This window comes from Nerophis ophidion, linkage group LG04, assembly GCF_033978795.1.
Source record: "Nerophis ophidion isolate RoL-2023_Sa linkage group LG04, RoL_Noph_v1.0, whole genome shotgun sequence".
Lineage (NCBI taxonomy): Eukaryota > Metazoa > Chordata > Actinopteri > Syngnathiformes > Syngnathidae > Nerophis > Nerophis ophidion.
In genome coordinates this window covers 77,423,729-77,443,718 of record NC_084614.1, presented here as the reverse complement: position 1 = coordinate 77,443,718, position 19,990 = coordinate 77,423,729, and the positions used below count along the sequence as shown (strand labels likewise).

The 19,990-nt window shown below is 38.2% G+C and overlaps 2 protein-coding genes across 2 annotated transcripts in view; both read left to right on the top strand.

The window, feature by feature from the left end:
* Positions 1-10,240, top strand: part of LOC133550467 (class I histocompatibility antigen, F10 alpha chain-like) — a 30,916-nt gene extending 20,676 nt beyond the window's left edge. Inside the window, exons 4-6 of the mRNA XM_061896450.1 lie at positions 9,418-9,516; positions 9,876-10,010; positions 10,095-10,240. Coding sequence (XP_061752434.1) covers positions 9,418-9,516; positions 9,876-10,010; positions 10,095-10,240 — 380 coding nt within the window. The remainder of the gene's footprint in view (positions 1-9,417; positions 9,517-9,875; positions 10,011-10,094) is intronic.
* A 1,805-nt stretch (positions 10,241-12,045) lies between these two features.
* On the top strand, positions 12,046-18,474 carry LOC133550466 (class I histocompatibility antigen, F10 alpha chain-like). Its single transcript, XM_061896449.1, has 4 exons — positions 12,046-12,550; positions 12,731-13,009; positions 14,236-14,538; positions 18,470-18,474. Exons 1-4 carry the CDS (start codon positions 12,235-12,237, stop codon positions 18,472-18,474), a joined length of 903 nt encoding a protein of 300 aa, XP_061752433.1. The 5' UTR covers positions 12,046-12,234.
* Positions 18,475-19,990: the final 1,516 nt, after the last annotated feature.

Sequence of the window (19,990 nt, the reverse complement as noted above, 5' to 3'; positions counted from 1 at the left end):
TGGCATTCGTCAGATGGGAGGACGGTTATACCGGCAAAATCTTTACAGGAGCATACATTTTGCCAAGAAATGAAGCTCCTGTGCAGATCTTAGATCTTAAAACAGGAGATTCTGTTTTAGCAAAGTGGTCAGATAGTAAATTTTATAGGGCAACTGTTGAACATATTTTAGGAAAAGATCAGACTCAGTCACCAAAAGGCTGCCAAACTCCACAGGAGTTATTTTTAAATATGTTGGAAGCCAGTGAGCCATCACACTCAACATCAGGGTCTGAAACCATTACAGTAGATCAGAAACCACTGTCTGAACATGATAATATTACAGCGCTGAATCTATCAAGTGACGGGGGACTTGTAAGCTTGACATTTATTACCTCATGCCTATGGGTCTACAAGTTCAAAACGTTTAATCTTTAGCAAATTTAGTGAATTTCAAAACCAAAAAAAACAGCATTAATTTAAACATTATTTTATTTGCCATCAAATCATTGTTTCAGTAAATAGTATGTTAATGACAAATACAAATATTTGATGTATTAAGTTGCCCAAAACCCAACATCTGTATCCACTCTGATTTCAGGATTAAAAGTTCTGAACTTGTGGACCCTGAAAACAATTTGTTGCCATCATTTTATTACTTTTTAGTTATGGTCAAAACGTTCATAGAGTGTAAATATCCACTCTACAATCTCATGTGTCAAAACTAGGGAGTAACAAAATGCACATTTCATGTCATGGTTACAATTGTTATCACAGTATTGATGAATGTGCTCAAGAAGTACTTGAACACACACTGAAATCTTATAAACAAGTTTTATAGAGAAAAATGTACACAATATGTACTTTCTTAACAGTTTTTAAACATTCAGTTTCACGTCAAAATATAAATTCCGTTTTGTTTTTTTTCAATTAAATATAAATAAGAATATGAGAAATATAAATAAAAGTAGTTTAAGGATGGGAGTTCAAGGATGAGTGTCAAAAAATCCGGAGCTAACTTCTTATCAGCAATCAAGTATTAACTAAACACTTGTAGGTTCTCAGAGCAACACTCATCGGAAATGTGTCCAGTAAAAACCTGTCCGATCGGAGCGTTCAACAATAACAAAAATTCCATGGATGAATTAAGTAAACAATATCCAAAAAATAGGATCCAAACAAAATTTGTGGAACGCTCTCCTTGGCCGCTGGTACTTGCTGCTGCTCTTGCCTAAACACCGCACTGAATTTCAGGACAGGGACACCAAAACAAGCTTGGCTTGCTAGTTAGCATAATTATCATCATCGAGCTAGCTTACTTGTTGTTGATACTGTTACATGATTGGCTGTTGGCGTGTCCCTTCCATTGCTCAGTAAATACTGTTAACTGATTGTCTGTTGTAGCATGTCACTTCCATTGCTCAGTGACACTTCCTGTTTTCTGTTTACTGGGTTCCCAAAGCGCGAGTGACCTCATGCAGCGAATCATGCTGGCTCGAATATTTTATCGAAAGCATTTAATATTGATATGATTATGTGTATTGCGATGTATAATTATTGTTTTATTGGCCCAGTGCTATGTAGTATTGATTCTTAAAAAATATTTTCGGGGCTTTTGTCGGAGCCCTACATGCGGATGGAAATGTTCCTCTTTTTTGTGAATTTTCCTCCTCTTTTGTCAAAGGGTGCTCACATGCCTGTGCTTCCTTTGTGGAGAAAGGAGGTAGGGCAGAAATCTCAATAAGCAATAGTTTAAAAAAAAAAACATATTTAAACCAAATATAAGTACTGGTTTGACAGTTTATACTTAATTGTAGATTTCATAAATAATCCTGAGAGATATAAAGTAATAACTTTTTCGTGATAGTCAATGTTATGTATCACTTACTATTAAAAAAATCTGTTATTTGTTATTGTTGACTAAGTGAGTTGTCTATTTCCTTGCAGTCAAGATGATTTCATCTTCAGTACTGGTCCAGTTCCTTTGTCTTTGATGTGAAATGTTTTTGTTAAGGAGTACTGTACAGAATGATTATAGATATAGTCAATTTTGGTCATGGTACATTTATTTTCATTATTGGTACTGTCCATCATAGAATGAGGAGAACAAATCATTTATACATTGGTGATTTTGTAGTTCGATGTCTGTAACTTATATTATTATTTTTAGTAATATCATTATAGGCACACTTCAATTGTAAGTGATAGAATCCAAAACAAAAATCCGTAAAATCACATTGTATGAATTTTTTAAAAGTAATTAATTTGCATCTTATTGCATGAAATTTATATTTGATACTTCAGAGAAGTAGAGGTTACTAGGTGATCAATTCCGTGGAGAAAAAAAAATGCAAGTTACTTGAAAATAATAAAATGTGTAATTTTTTGTTTTGTTTTAGATTTTACAGAACCGCCAGTCTATTAAATACTTGTTCTCCTCACTGCACATAGACTAAGGTCCACTTTGGCCGCTGCAGGTTAAAATATACTGTAGGTCATTTCAGTAATTTTTTTGTAGTTCAGTATTTCTCATCTCTTTTGATGTTGTATATACATATATGGACAAATTGGGTTTATACAATTGTAATCTATTGTTCAATGAAATATCACGATAGGTTTACCAGAGAGGGAACCATTGGTCCATCACCCTACAGCGGCAATACAGCCATCCCATCACTGTATGACCTCCACATCAATTGTCAATTTCCTTACGGAGGCCATATATCTAGCCTATCACCATATGACAGGGGTGTCCAAAGTGCGGCCCGGGGGCCATTTGGGGCCCCCAGGTCATTCTTTAACGGCACATTTTAAAAATACAACTGAAAAAAATAAAAAGTGATAAAAAGCGCAAACGGGTGAAATGTAACAAGAAAATGTTGCAATGCTTTAATAACACAAAGATGCCATGCAGGCTGTTTCTTTCTTTAAAAAATAATGAATCAAAATCAATGTCATTTTGAATTATTGACCTATTCAAAACTTCAATTACGTCACGTTAAATATTCCACTTTAAGATATTTTTTGGGGAAAATGTTGCATATTTTGTGTTTTGCCATATAAAAAAACTGAGCTGTTTTTTTTTTTTTTTTAAGGGCCTAAAACAAACAAACCAAAAAAATTAAACAACAATAAAAGTTCTAAAATTGACGGATATATCTGAGGTTGATCTCGAGATTATTGTGCTAAAAGTAAACAGTAAAAAAAATGTATTATTTATTTTTTAACACTTTAACGAGTAGGACACTTTGGGATCCCCAATTATTTTAGTGTGATTTGTTTTTAAGTGTCATTCCTCCAAAAAAAATAATGATTAAATATCCAAAATTAAGGCTCCAATTGTTATATAATCTCAAAAATTCCACCCCAAAAAGTTATTGGATGAAAATATTGCATATTTTGTGTTTTTTCCATTTTTTTTTTCCTAATGTTGATCTAGAGATTTAAAACATGAATAATGATAATAATACTGAATAAAGACACATTTTTAATATTTTTTTGGACCAAAACCCTTTGGGGTCCCGGGATCATAACTAAGTGGAGGCCTAACTGTATATTTTTTTATACATTTATTGTATTGGTTTTTAAAATATGAAAATGGCCCCCGCTTGCTTTGATTTTTCAGTGTGCGGCCCTCAGTGGATTAAGTTTGGACACCCCTGCCATATGGTCTCAACATAAAAGGTCCATTTCCCTACGAAGACCATGCATCCTGCCCATCAACCAATGGCCTCACCACCGAAGGTTGATCACTCTGGAGGCTGTACACCCCGCCTATCCCCACACGACTTCAACACCGCTGGCCCATCACCAAATGTCCACAACACCTCTGGTCCTTCACCCGGCGTACACAATAGCTTGCCACCTAGCCGGGTGAATCCACCTGAGAATAAAAACGCAGCTTTCCTGGCACCAGACAGGAGAGATGCACTCAACCCATCTGTTGAGGACACTATCTGCTATCAACCACAGGCAGAAAAATCATGGACGCCATGTGATGGATGTAGGGAGGAGTTGGAAAAAATCCGGCGAGAAAAGCAACGAATCAAAGAAGTCCTCTTGAAAATAGGTAAGTACCCAATGCTAATTCATTCATGATGTAATTGTTTTGTTTACTTAAACTTGTGATTGGGCCTTGAACACATTAGTTTCTCATTCTGGTATTGTTTGTGCTATTTTTTCCCTTTCAGATCCGGGCCAAGTCAGAGTACTTCAAACTCCCTGCGACCTCGTTGGAGACAAATACACCGACGGCCCTCATTAATCGGACCAGCAAGAGCTCTTTCCTGAGAGCGGCGTATTCATATCATCGTTCCGCCTTGCTGCCATGAGACATGCTTCAAAGCCCAAATGTATGCGTTTATTCCACGCACTTTTTGACCTCTTTTTTACAGTAGAGGAGTGTCCCTTTTGGTCGCCCTGAAAACAAACCTGCAGGAACACGAAAGCGCATCCTTGACCGGAAAAAAGTTGAAGGAATCCTAAGTAAGTTTTCCCAAACTGAGGGTGTTTTCAGGCCAAAATTGGGTAACAATAATTAAATAGAAGTTCAATATGAGAAATGTTAATCCCTTATCGATTACAGCACACTGGAAGTATAACTCAATGTTACATAATTACAATTTGTGATTGACTAAAAACTAGCGTTATGATGAGCAATATAGTGTTATGTCCATCAACTTGAAGTGTGGTTGTGTGTATTAATGATTTTGCGTAAATTAAGGCTTTAAACGGCAATAAAAAGCATTAAATGCTTTGCCCAGAGGCATTTAAAAAATTTAATACGATTGTAGGACATGGCGGACAGTCAATATGTCAAACGGTAAATGAAAATTAACTTAAGAAGGTTACGGTCATCGAAATTGTTAGTCTTCCTGTGTGTTTCTTTTTTTAACTGCGGCTGTCAAACTGCATACAAGAGGTATTGTAAGGTGGGAACACGACAAAAGCACTGCTTCAATAAAGCAAAATGAAACTGCTCTGGGGGCCTAAACTTTTCCATTCTTTGGTCACTGTAGGCGTGTAGTCCTTAACTGTGACACCATGTCAGGATAATGGAAAAGCTGAGCTTTTTTAATACACTGAGTCGTTTATTTCAATCATCTGCACTTCAACACATATGAGCTAACTTGCCTAACATTAGCAACTGTTGTGACGCAAGTGATCTACGCTAGCGAGGCAATTTTCACAGCAGACCACAACTCTTTTATTTTCTGACATTCCCACAATAAATGAATACAAGTTCCTTCAGCTGCCGGACACTTGATACATACTTGCTATTTACTGTAAACATTTTAAACAGAGAAGGTGTAAAATACAATAAATTCAAAATGTTTAATTGCCATAGCTTTTTTTCAAATGCATTTTATTGGCATTTTTACCAATATTGTTCTGTATTTTTCTAAAATGTTTAAATAGATCATCCATTTCCAAACACATGCATAATTTGCAATCCTGGTATGATGTTCATTTATTATTCCATAAAACCTTTTAACTATTTAAAACAAATTGTATCCTGATTAAAAATGGTATCCTCCAGTTTGTGGCTATTATAAATCATATTTTCAGAGAATATATATATATACTTACAGCATGTTTCAAACAGACACAACTAAATAAATGGCTAATGGGTATATTATATTGATCATCTGATGCAGAATGGGATGTTTGTTTAGAGGGTTCAAGTGCAGTTCTCCTTTAATATTTTTGATAGTCAGAACCTTTTAATTAGCGATTGTCTACGGCCATGCATACGGTCAAAACACCAGATGCTACTCCACAAAAATAAATAAATAAAAATACATTCTCCAATTAAACAGCTTTGTAAGCCAATTCTAATACATTAGATAGTAACAGTTAATGTAAACTTTTCCACTAATTAACTAATGCTTGCAACTGTGTGTATACAGATAGATAATTGTAAGCTTTTGACTATATAAAAAAACAACAACTATATGCAGTCGCACATGGGCATTACATTTTTTCAAGTACCAAAAAATGGCATTAAAAAGCATTACATTTGAATTTGCATTATTATTGTTATTGCATTGCATTGCATAGATTTGATACCTGTAGAAACTGATGTGGGACAAAATTACGAATGGCTGATTATTATGTTCTTGCCTTGCAGCGTATGTCCTGAGATGCGGCACCTTTCCTGATTGGGACAATATTGAGGAGGCCAAGCTCAAGAAAGCTTTGGTAAACAAATGTCGGGCCAGAGACGGTTTTAAGTAGGCCCTTGTACCTGTCAAGTTCATTCTATGGTAGGATGTTTCCTTGGTAAACATGTTAAATATTTTGGTCTAGGTTTGCGTAGTATATATTGTAAAAAATTGCCTTATGATGTAGCTTTTAGTACCACGTTATTCTGTGATAATGCATATTGAGGTGTGCTGTGCCAAGCAAATTTGGCACTGATGCCAGCGCCCCCCGCGACCCCAAAAGGGAATAAGCGGTAGAAATGGATGGATGCAACCTCACTAACAAGCTAGCGGCTTATATCCTTTCACAGTGCAAAGTTTTTTCCAAATAAAAAAATAATGCAACCGGAAATGACGCAGTACGTTACTGCTTACATAATCAGGTATATTAGTAGCTTTTGTAACCAATTTCAAAATATTTCAATGATCATTTATGTACCAAATGTTATATTGTTATCGCAGGAGGCTGTTCTATTGTTTACAACAGTGTTTCTTAATCATAGGGCTGGGGCCCACTGTTTGGCTGCGAGTACCCCTTGGAAGCCGCCAATAAATATCTGTTTCTTAGCTGTGGTCCGTCCATATGGGCAGCAATGGTACTCGGTTGTCTTACACTTTAGTGTAAGATGACTAATTCAGTGTTTATATTTCAGTTGGTCCCAGACCCTTGTGTAGTGGAAAAGTTGGTCGTGCCCCAAGGTAAAAATGTTAAGTATCCCTGGTTTTCACTGTGATTATTTTTTGTATGTAGACCAGTTCCACACAGCACGGTTACAATTTTATAAATTATTTCAGTTTTTGCTTGGAATATTTCCAAAATGGAAATTTTGTCATTTACTCACCCTCTTACTGAGATGAAGTCAAGTGTTTTTTTAAACTAAGGTACATGGTTTGCTCAACAAGGAGTTAAAAAACTACACCTGACTTTTTCACAATAACAAAGTGAGTACTTAAGGTCAAATTCATTTATTTTTGTATTTTTTTAATTTTTTGTATATTGTTTTCTATGTTTTAAGTATTGTGAATGTCAATATGTACATTATGTATGTACTAATTAACTACATATACATTTTTGTATTTAATCTATTTTTATATTATATTTTGTATTTTTGTGTAGCCAAATAAAGTGATACACCTTTCAATATTTGAGTATTTGTTTAGTGTTATTTCTAATTAAGTCAGATGAATATTTTAATTGCACTCTCAATTTGTTCTCATGATTCTCAAATTTGAGATATGATAATAAATTTAAGAGAAATAATCAAGACATGAAAAAGACATACATAAAATCTCTTTTATTGCTCATACATCTCGTTTCTTTCTCTTTTTATTATCCTTCAAAATAAATGAGACATAATTGAGATCAATGGCATACATATATGAGCTCTCGTCAGTGTATCCCACTTCTCAAATATTGCTCAAAGGGTTGTCTCAACTCAACCTCCTTTGTCTCAGTGATGTCTTGTCTCTTTTTAGCTTATTTATTGCTCCTAAGGGTCCCTTAGGAGCAATAAAAGAGAAACAATTGATCACAGAATTAGACAGATATGAGAAGCTCAAAATGTTCTCAAGATACGAGATTAAGCAACAGATGAGCAAGCAAATTTTTGCTATGGGGAGTTATTTGACAGAGTTGATCACTCATGAGTTAGTTTAACTCTGCTGAGATGCAATTAAGCCCCGCCCTGCATTTCACTTCAGTTGGAGGGAAAAGAGACAATAGGAACCATTTCGCTTCTCTCGTGCAGTTCCACAAGGTAAGTGCAATTTAATCAAATGTACTGAAACAGCTGCAAATTAATGCTGTGAAATGTAGCATGTACAATAAAACATGTATGGAGAATATGTGTTTTAGCAACTAAGCTTTTTTTGTCACCAGTTCTGAACAACAAAATCGGTCATGCTATTAGCTTGCATTTCTAAGCTAGCAGACAGTAGTAGCAAGTCACTTCAACTTTAAAAATGACAGTAAGTCACTTCCTCAAAGCCATGATAAACAAAGTTTTTACTGTACAAAATATTATTTAAGGCTGGAACTAACAGTTGTGGGGGCTTTTGTTATTTTGTCCCTCACACTCTAAACTTCAAAAAACTGCAAAAACCTGTGGAGACATGTTTCTCTTGTCCAATTTTGTCTGCGTAGGGATAAGCTCAGTAGTTACTGGTTCATTTATTGCTACTCTTCAAGTTTTGGTGTTATTTATTATCAGGGTATTCACTGGGTCGTGGACATATTGTATTAAATAGTAAATTAGATTTAATTTAATTTAGTATTTAATTCATACCAGGGCCTTTACAAGCATCTGAATCTGTCTTGACCTAGGAATATATAAATGTAAGAACTGATTGTTTTTTTTTTTTTCTTGATTAGATACAAATTAATATAGCTGCAGCCTCTCCTCTGTTCTCAGGGGCACAGAAACACACGCACGTCAGTGAGCAGCAGAGCAGAGGTTACGGTGGATCCCGTGAAATGACAGTAACTGTAACATCAGTTTGATGACATCTAACTAAGTACTGTATGTGAAGAAAAACCTCCTCGAGTATAAACAACTGTAAAACCTGCGCAAACATGTGAAATAGTTTTTAATCCGTTTGCTCCTCCATCTCTCATTTATCCTCTGACACAGCATGCTGGCTCATCTTTAAACTGTAGCAAACAATCTAGCAGTCGTTGTCCTTATACTTTCTGCTAACCATAACTCGCCACTGAAATGATTGTGTTAAAAGTTTCTGCTGGCAGAGCCAACCAGCCCTCACTGCCACATAAACAGCTGAGAAAGGAGGAAAGAGATAGGACAGGAAGAATAACTAATGTTTTTTTTTCTTTTTTGCTGTGTTTTTAATCCTATTTTGAAATTATTCAATATTGTGACAACAGGAATATGATTAAAATGACTTGTTTCCAGTGAGATATTGTTCAGATGATATTGTGACTTTTCTGTTGTAGAAATTACTGTTACTGCTCTAACATTTAGTTTTAATTACAATATTCAATTGTGATCCCTTTCAAAATTCTCTCCCTCTCTCTGTCTCATGTATACATAAATATAGACATATATATATATATATATATATATATTATAAAGCAATCATTTAGGAATGAAAAAGAAAATTATTGATAGAGGCCCCTGCAAAATATTAACAAATCTTATCCTTTACTGTGACACATTGACCTCTAAACTGTTCTTTCTTTAAATATTGACTTTCTTTAATATATGTTTTGCATGTCTCAGTGAAGATGCTGGTCCAGGTGAAGTACAACCAACAGCAGAAGTATGTGAAGCTGGATGACGTTGAGGGACAGTTTGACTTTATCCAATTCCATGGAAAAGGTGTTTCAATTTACTTAATCTTACCTTAAAAACTGTTTAAAAATAGACCCACTTTCTTTAAAAACCTCATGTTGTATACTCTGGTGTCTTTACATGCCTGAAGCAGATTCCTTTATAAATGGGGATAATTTACTCAACATGTGTGCCACCTAGAATGTAAAGCATTTTATACACAAGAACAGTTAACTGAGAAAAGCCAATACTTCACTTTTAAATTTGGACTTAAGAAGTGTCAGGGTTACTTGAGGGAAAAAATCACCAGTGGATGACTCCATCTAACTAGAACAGTCATTTGCTGTGAGACAAATGAAACTGCACATAAAGCACATAAATCACAATTTTCTCATACTGTTTCCCAGTCATTGAGAGATTTTGCCTGCCACCCGATGCAAGCATTATGTACAAGGATGCAACAGGGACAGAAGTTGATGCGGAAATATTCAGCGACCTGGTTGGACAAGGCAATGTGGTGCTGACAATATTCTCAAGCCAGGGTGAGATATAAAATCATGTATTATCAGGCACTCTGTACACTACTGAATAAAATGATCAAATGTTTTTTTCTTTTATTCCTTTAGAATTTTCAGACCTGTCCTTGTCCTCTGCATCTGAGATCTCTGACTCTAGCTTCAACTCAAGCGGAACTCTTACCATGGATGAGATCCCTCGCAAGAGACAGCGAAAAGAGAATAAACATGATGCAACATCAGCTAAACAGGTTTGAACAAAGCTTGATTCACTTGAGTTTTTTTACACATTAAAACAGTTTTTGCGTGTCAAGGATAGCTGTTTATCAGCATATTTTGCATTTTCATGTTTTTGTTTTTTATCAGTTGATTGAAGCTGTAACAAGCTATGACGGAATGACAGACAGAAATACCCATTTTTTTATACATATAGATTTATTTATTAAAGGTAGATTGAGCAAATTGGTTATTTCTGGCAATTTATTTAAGTGTGTATCAAACTGGTAGCCCTTCGCATTAATCAGTACCCAAGAAGTAGCTCTTGGTTTCAAAAAGGTTGGTGACCCCTGATATAAATGAATGTAACGATGGTAATAAAATGTTATATAGCAAAGTAAAAGTTGTGTTTCTTATCTAAGTAAATGTAACTCGTTACTACTCACCTACGTGGATAAGTGTGTTCACCTTTGACAGGTACGACAAAATAAAAATAAAAATGATCACCATCGAGTTTAGGTGACTTGAAACAAGCATGCATTCAATGTTTGGCTTTACCGTGTCTACTTTTACTTTCACTTTCTTTGATATTCTGCCAGCAGAAGCGTCTGCCTCACACTTTTCCCCCACGTTCAGCACTTTGGCCACAGCGAGTCCATCTCATGAAGGCTTTCTGCTGACTTTTTTACTCAGGATGAAACTTCCTGATGCAACCCTGGCCGGGAATCGAACCCATGCGAGGCAGATGCGTGTCCCGTTACCCCAGCAGGGACGCCTCACGCTTGGGAGACATAACGGAGGTGAAAGTTAAGACGTGAAATAAAAAGAAGTGAGGATGTCCTGCGGTGTAGCGACTTTATGTCTATCAATCATTATTTGTATTGATGCTTTCTTGAGAGGACTACAATACGATCACTGATCGGATGTTCCAGCCCTGTCATTACTTTTAACTCTCAATCTCACCTTCATTCCTCTTTCTTTCTTTTCTTTCCAAGTTTGGCGGCCAACTTGACACACCTTTTTGTTGTCAAGTCACGTGATTTCCCAGAAAAGCCACACAAGCATTTACCTGACGTGGCCACAAGGGGCGCTCTCTAGTGAGTCCAGTAGAAGACTTCTTGTCAGTTGACTGCTGCCACTTTTCTGTGCAGAATAGCGTTTCGTTTTCTCTCCTCACTGTGACGTCACAGAATGCTGACTCCTCATTGGCTCAGGTGGAGTATTATAAAAAGAGCCTCGACAGTTCCTGGTTCATTTTTCCTGTTTGCGAGTCAAGCGAGTGTTCGTCACTTTTGTCTTTCTCTGCGGGATTAAAAGTGGCAAACATCTTTTTGTTTCGCGCTGACATCATGAACTTGTTTTTATTCTTTCTTCTGGTCGTGCAAATGCACAGCGTGACGCCTGGTAAGTCCTTTTTATAAGTTTATTAATTGTTACTCATAAATCCTGTCCGTGCCTTCACTTATTTGACGTCTTAAAGTTTCTGTTACTTATTAATTAATTAATTGTTGTATTATTCAAGCCCTTTTTTACTTAATCCTGGTTCTTTTTAAACATATTTTATTGTTTTCCCTTTTTCTAAGTAAAATTCAAAATGTTCCAAGAACGTTACAGAAGCTGAGAAATCCATTTAAGCTCTTTATTTATTTTGACTTTAGTGTTTCTTGTTCAAAGACTTATTTTTTCCAAGGCTTGTAAGAACGAACACAAATCTTCAAACACGGAAGTGTCAGAAACTAATCAAGTGTAGTAACATCACCCCGCCACAAGATGTCAGTAAGAGTCGACATCAAATGGGCAGAACAGGTTGTGTTCAACTCTGTTGTACTTTTTATTCAGCCTCCATTGTAGAAAATATATGTTTATTTTCAAAATGTTCAAACCGTCAACAGATGTTAGTAATATTATTAATGTGTTGTATTTGTCATAGAACATGTGAGTCTTGACTGTGATATCTAGCAGTGTTTGATGTTCACTTTAAGACCCGACTGAAGACGGAAGGAGCTAAAATATTCACAGTGCAAGATTGTTGAACATGAAACAAAATAATAAAAAGTCATCCTGTTGTTGTTTTCTTCTTTCAGTGATTCACACGCTGCAGTATTTCCACACTGCGTCCTCTCAAGTTCCAAACTTCCCAGAGTATGTGAGTGTTGGTTATGTTGATGGAGTTCAGATTTCTCACTATGACAGCAACAGCAGGAAAGCAGAAGCCAAACAGGACTGGATGAACAAAATCACAGCAGAGGATCCAAAATACTGGCAGATACAAACAGAGATCAGTGTTGGTAGTGAGTTGACTGACAAACACAACCTTGAAGTTCTTAAGAAGCTTTTCAACCAAACTGGAGGTTTGTTTATGTTGAACTTTCTACTACTTAAATGTATTTGATGTACTCTTTTTATACTGTAGTAAACACACATTACTGCACTGATACTTGTCTCTGTCCATCCCATAATAACCTACACTAATACTGTGTGTGTGTGTGTGTGTGTGTGTGTGTGTGTGTGTGTGTGTGTGTGTGTCTCAGGTGTTCACATTCTCCAGTGGATGTTTGGATGTGAATGGAATGATGAGACTGATGAAGTTAAAGGTTGGCATCAGGAAGGTTATGATGGAGAAGATTTCATATCGTTGGACATGAAGACATGGACATTTACTGCAGCAAAACAACAAGCTTTCCCCACCAAACTCAATTGGGACCAGAACAAACATCTACTAGATGACAAGAAGTTTTACTACACTGAGATATGTCCTTCTTACTTGAAGAAGTATGTGAACAATGGGAAGGAGGTCCTAATGAGAACAGGTAGAAACACAACATGTACTTTCACCTTTTAACTTGTTAGCACTCCCCCTATAGGAACATTACTGACATTACACCCTGTCTCTTTATACTCTTCTCTCTTTCTCTCACCTTCTCTCCATCTTTACTTCCATTTACACCTTCTCTCCATATTTACCTCCGTTCTCTCCTTTTCCCTCCATCTACACCTTCCCTCCATCTTTATCTCATTCTCTCCTTCTCTCCATCTTTACCTCCGTTCTCTCCTTTTCCCTCCATCTTTACCTCATTCTCACCTTCTCTCCATCTTTACCTCCATCCACACCTTCTCTCCATATTTACCTCCGTTCTCTCCTTTTCCCTCTATCTTTACCTCCATCCTCACTTTCTCTCCATCTTTACCTCCATCTACACTTTCTCTCCATCTTTATCTCATTCTCTCCTCTCCATCTTTACCTCCGTTCTCTCCTTTTCCCTCCATCTTTACCACATCCTCACCTTCTCTCCATCTTTACCGCTGTCCACTCTTACTTTCCATCTTTATCTCATTCTCTCCTTCTCTCCATCTTTACCTCATTCTCAACTTCTCTCCATCTTTACCTCCCTCCACACCTTCTCTCCATCTTTACTTCTGTTCTCATCTTCTCTCCATCCTTACCTCCGTTCTCATCTTCTCTCTGTACCTCCATTTTCTCCGTCTTTACCTCCATTGACACCTTCTTTTCATCGACACCTTCACTCCATCTTTACCTCTGTTCTCATCTTTTCTCCATCTTTACCTCCATCCACACGTTATCTCCATATTTACCTCCGTTCTCACTTTCCCTCCATCTTTACCTCCGTTATTACATTCTCTCCATCTTTACTTTAATCCACACCTTCTCTCCATCTTTGTCTCCATCCACACCTTTTCTCCATATTCTCTCCATCCACACCTTCTCATCTTTACCTCCATCCACACCTTCTCTCCATCCACACCTTCTCCTCATTTTTACCTCCATCCACACCTTCTCTCCATCTTTACCTCCATCCCCACCTTCTCTCCATCTTTACTTCCATTCTCTTCTTTTCTCTCCATCTTTACCTCCATCCACACCTTCTCTCCATCTTTACCTCCATCCACACCTTCTCTCCATCTTTACCTCCATCCACACCTTCTCTCCATCCACACCTTCTCTCCACCTTTACTTCCATCCACACCTTCTCTCCACGTTGTCCTGTGTTCACACGTGACATCACTTCCTGTGCAGAGCTTCCAGAGGTGTTCCTGCTCCAGAAGACGCCGTCCTCTCCGGTCAGCTGCATGGCGACAGGTTTCTACCCCGACGGTGCCGACCTGTTTTGGAGGAAAGACGGCGAGCAGATCTTCGAGGACGTGGAGCACGGAGAGATACTCCCCAACCACGACGGAACCTTCCAGATGTCGGTGGCGCTGAAAGTGGAGGTGACGGCCGACGTGGAGGGCAAGTACGAATGTGTGTTTCAGCTGTCAGGCGTCAAGGAGGACTTGGTCACCAAGCTGGAGAGAAGAAGCATCCTGAGCAACGCAAGCCATGAAGGTGAGAAAGACACATTTAGTTGGAGATGTTTCCCATCACAAGTCCACCTGTCACCATTATTGATCCATGTCACCATGACAACGCTTGACGTCTGCATGCAAAGTAGTCATGAAGGTTTCCTCTTCATGCTTTGTCACTCCACTTGTGCTTTTTTGCTCTCCACAGACAACTTGAGCGTCGCCCTCGCTGCCACGGCGGCGGTCCTCGCTGTGGCGGCCATCATCATCATCATCATCATCATCATGGTCATGGTCAGGCGTCACAGAAACAGACAAGGTGAGGGACGCCAATGTCCTCTGTCTTCTTCTTCTCGGTGCACTCGGTCCAGGCCGTGAGTTGATGCTTTCATCCGGGCTGCAAAGGTGCGGCCATCTTTTAGTTGCCTTCCAGCCAAACACTCAAAGATCCACAGAGACAGAGCGCACACTCTCACGTAGAAACACGGCGTGACGTGAGGGGAAAAGTCCACTTCACCTTGTTTCTCTTTCATTTCAGCCCAGTACGATCCAGCTGGTAAGTAAAACATCTTTTCTTTGAGCCGCAAGAAACAAAGCCGTGGTGAAGCGTCACTCACATGGAGGTCTGATGTGGACCTTTGTTACAAGTTTAGCCGGAAAAGCCCAACTGGAGCTGACTCCTTCACAATAAAAGTCCCTCCTGTGAGCACACGCAATACAAAGTCTGGCATATCTCACTTTTGACAGGAGTCCTCATGATGAGGATCAGCCAAATGAGACATCAAGTGTGCTGACTCGTCATGTTTCCAAGTCACACCTCAAAGATCTGATGTGAGTGACGAGGCACCTTCTGGATGTTCTTCCTTCACCGTTTGCGTTTGTCCCGCAGCTCGCCACGGCGGCGTGGAGCTCGACGAGAACGTGCAGGCGGCTGAAGGCTGAGTAAGCTCACATGGACTGTCTGCACCTCCAAATGTTCTTGTGTGAAGATGATGTTCAACTTGGATTCACCTGCTTCTGTCGGGAATGTGCTGAGTGGTCTTCTTCCTCCAGGATGCTTTGTGCACTGGAACACAGGGAGATGTCTCCATCGCTGAGGGACGTCATCACACTCGGAGATGAGATGGAGATGTGCTTTGTTCTTCGTCCGACTGCTCCTCACGCTATTCCATGTATTCTTCTTTGGCCGTTAAAAGACTTTCAAGATCAAACGCTGGTGGCTGTAAAATCGCACGTTTCATGGCCTTGACGTCATGACGAGGATTTCTTCTTTTCTTTCAATGGCCGCTGCTTATGATCAATATCACATTGTGTCACATCTCTGTCAATAAATCCGTTTTTCCTCCACTCGCCTCGCACTGCTTTCTTGGGGACCAGGAAGAGTCTCAGTCATAAAAATGGTAGAAGTAGGTCATTTTTGTTTGTTTTTACTTTTTCATTCAACACTTAAATCCCTTGATCAATTTCAGGTTTATCCGTCTTCATCAGTCTTTTTTTTTTTCATAATTTACGCCATTTTTGTCAAAACCTTGTTTTGTTATGGCAAAAGCACAAAATAATAATTTTCACTCAACGTAATTGCAATCTTAAATATGTCAATAATTCATAACATCATCGATTTTAATTCATTATTTTTTTTGAGCAATGACAATTAAAACTTGTCCCACTGAAATTATTAGGATCCAAACGGGCCCCACTCATAAAAATAAGTCAAACATTTTTTTTTTACTTTCAACACTTAAGTCCCTCGATAAACTTCAGATCCATCCCTCGTTTCTGTGACGACCTGTCACGTCAGGTGTCACGCGGTCTGTTTGCGTTTGTGTTTATCTCCTAGTAGGCGCTCTTATTTTGGTCCCACTTCCTGTTTGTCTCCCTGAGTCCTTTTCCCTCCTCACCTGTCGCTGATTGGCAGCCTGGCCACACCTGGTCATGGGGTGAGGGTGATGGGTCAAATGCAGAGGAAAATCTCACCACACCTAGTGTGTGTGTGACAATCATTGGTACTTTTACTTTAATCAACTGGCTTCTATTTATGCCTGCCTCGCCCTCCAGTCAGGGCTCAAGGATTGTTTTGTGAAACGCTACTTTGGTTTTTCTGTATGCTGCTTATGCTTCTGTGCACTTCCCTGCTGCACCTCCTTGTGCTCCCTGTGGGAATTAAAAGACTCTCACCCGCACGTCGTCCTCCTGTCTCCTGCATCTTGGGGTCACAACTAGAGCAGCCATGCAAGTACGTGACAGCTTCTTCATTTATGTTATTATTTTTTTTTTTTTGCCCTATTAGTCAAAAACCCTTTTTTTTGTAGGATAAACACAAAATATCCTATAAAAATACTCTTTAGTCAAATTTTGTATGTGACGTAATTGGAGCCATGACTAGTTTAAATAATTTGTAACAACATTGAGTTTGATTCATTATTATTTTTGAGCAATGACAGCTTTAAAGAGAAAACAACCTGCATGGCAGCTTTATTAGACTCAACAATGCAACTTTTCTTTGTTCCATTTCACATGTTTTCACCTCTTTTATTCCACTATTTAGGTTTTTTTTATACACTATCTGTAGAATGTGTCGTGTATGAGCTTATATGGGACAATGTATAATATTTCTAATTCTTTATTTCTTTTTCATGCCTTTTTAACCTGAGTCTTTCAAGCAAAATCGTTCCAAAAATCAGCAAACCCGCCTTTCTTCTTCCTCCGTCAAAAGTAGGTGAATCCACAAATATAAATAACTACAGACCGATTTCCAAATTGGGTTAATGTTGAATGTCCAATCCAAGATGGCCGACAGGACTGTCTTTTGTTTGTCTGCTTGTCAAAGTGGTCTGAATTTCTATGTGTTTTAGTCTCTTTTTTTTGCCGATTTAAGTAAATTGCACTAGTTTTAAGCGTAACAATTGATGAATGAAGGCTTACTTCCAAAAAGTGGTATTTCTGACTGCTTTTGTTGGATTTGGAAATCTGGAGGCCTCTGACCTGCAGAAGCCGGGGGATGTTTTGCTAGCTGAAATTTTGGCCTTCCATCTGCCACAGTCTGGATCTATACTAGTCTCAGCTTGGCCTTCCACTACCTACAGTCTGAGTCGACTGGCTTCATCTTGGCCTTCCGTCTTCCACGGCCTGGATCCATCTTAGCCTCAGACTGACTAAAGCTGGGCCTCTGCTAGCCTTAGCTTGGTCTTCCAACTCTTGTAGCTTGGACATCTGAACTTTGATTATTGGACCTGGGTAGGTAGTAAAACAATTTAACAATGACTTTGACAAAAGCTCTCTATTTAATATTAATGCTTTTTCCTGGACTTGTTTTCTGCAATTGTAGTGGGGTACCTGACCAGGTGCTCCACCAACCTTTAACTCTACCAAACGCAATAACAATCACCTGGTCCTTTGAAACTACAGCATTTACACAAAGGTTATTGATATCCACATGTGGGTCAGTGCTAAATAATTCTAACCAGCTTCAGTTATGGTGTATTTCTGTGCTAAACAGATGGTTTTCTCCTTCTGATATTACTCATTTTGATATTGTGAAGCCAAATAATGTTGTCATGAGGTCACCTTGCCATATGAAACGGAAAATCTTTATATTGCTCTTACTTCTGCTATCAGGCAATGTGCAACCAAATCCAGGCCCAGCTTTATACAACATCAGTACTCCTGATGAACTTAGAGCTAGGTCAGGTCTTGGTTTAATTCATTCAAATATTAGAAGCCTACTGCCAAAATTCGACTTAGTCAAAATTTGGATTCAAACAACCAATGCAGATATATTTATTTAATCAGAAACCTGGCTAAGTAAAGCAGTCTCTGACAAGGACATTGCTATAAATGGATACAATGTCTTCCGATGCGATCGTCCTCGAAAAGGTGGAGGGGTGGCTATGTATATAAAAAACAGATTTAATGTTACTTTATTATCATCACTGTCAATCACTAAACCATTTGAACTCCTTGCCCTGCAGCTTGAATTCTCGCATGGCCAAACTCTCGCAATTGTAGGGTGTTATAGACCTCCCTATGCCTCCACTGAAGCCCTTGCCTCTCTTGAATCCTTTATGAGTGGACTAGTGAACTTCTCTTGGTTGGTGATTTAAATTTTGACTGGTTGACTTCCTCTTCTGATAACCTTAAAGCTGTATGCAACACACTAAATTTTACTCAATTATTCACTTCCCCAACTCGACCCAATACTAAAAACACCTCAAAATCATCTTTACTTGATCTAATTCTAACCAACGCTCCCCATAAGTACACTGGTACTGGGGTGTTTGTCAATGACTTGAGTGATCATTGTACAATTGCAGCTGTAGGAAACTGCAAGCTACCAAAATCAAAACCCATTATTACATGCAAAAGAGATATTAACATTTTTTGCCTCCCAGCTTTTATATACGACTTAGCTGCCTTTGAGTGGAACAGAGTTGCTTTAATTGATGATATTGAGATAGCGTTGAAATACTTTTATAACGAATTTCAACGTATAGTCAATAAACATGCTCCCTTTCGAAAATGTAGAGTTAAAGGTGGAAATAATCCCTGGTTTACCGCTGCAATTGGAAACCTTCTCAAAGAGAGAGATGTTGCTTGGGCCAGGGCTCAAAAAACAAAGACAGAGGTTGACTGGTTTAGCTTTCGCCAGCTTAGAAATAAATGTACTTCGCTTGTTAAAAGAGCCAAGTCTGATTTTTACCTGCATGAATGCAAAAAACATATCAATGACCCCAAAAAGTTTTGGCAAACCATAAAAGCTTCTTTAAATCATGTGAAAACAAATGACTTTCCATGTCCTTTGATTACTCAATCTGGTACTTTGTCTGATAAGACAACTATATCAAATTGTTTTAATGAGTATTTAGTTTCTGCCGGATTTTTGTTTGAGTCGTTGAATCCTCAATCGTCAAATGTTGGTTTAACTAATGTTAATATCCCAAATACACCACAGGCTGTAATTAGACGCAGCACCTGCACTTGTGACTTCACACCTGTATCAGTATCTGAGGTATACAATGCACTAAAGAGCCTGGACACAACTAAAGCAGCAGGACCGGACCAAATTGAACCCGTTTTCTTAAAATTGGCTGCTGATTTTATTGCTGAGCCTCTCTCGCATATTTTTAACCTCAGTCTAACAAGTAAAATCATTCCAAAAATCTGGAAATCAGCCTTTGTTCTTCCCCTGCTAAAAGGGGGTGAACCCACAAATATAAATAATTACAGACCAATTTCAAAATTATGCATTTTAGCAAAATTGTTTGAGAAAATCATCAGTAACCAGCTAAATTAATTTTTTAGAATTAAACAATATTTTATCCCCATTTCAATCGGATTTTAGAATACAGCATAGCACTATTACAGCTGCTCTTAAGGTCCTCAATGATTTAATCGAGACTGTGGACGGCAAAAAATACTGTGTCGGCCTTTTTATTGATTTGTCAAAAGCATTTGACACAGTAGACCACAGTCTGCTCATTGAAGCTCTCCAT

Bases quoted from the DNA above. Each gene is read 5' to 3' on its own strand.
- LOC133550466 (XM_061896449.1), top strand. From the start codon at position 12,235: ATGAAACAAAATAATAAAAAGTCATCCTGTTGTTGTTTTCTTCTTTCA. The intron at 12,551-12,730 runs GTTTGTTTATGT...TGTGTGTCTCAG, and splicing joins GCTTTTCAACCAAACTGGAG to GTGTTCACATTCTCCAGTGG. The intron at 13,010-14,235 runs GTAGAAACACAA...CTTCCTGTGCAG, and splicing joins GGAGGTCCTAATGAGAACAG to AGCTTCCAGAGGTGTTCCTG.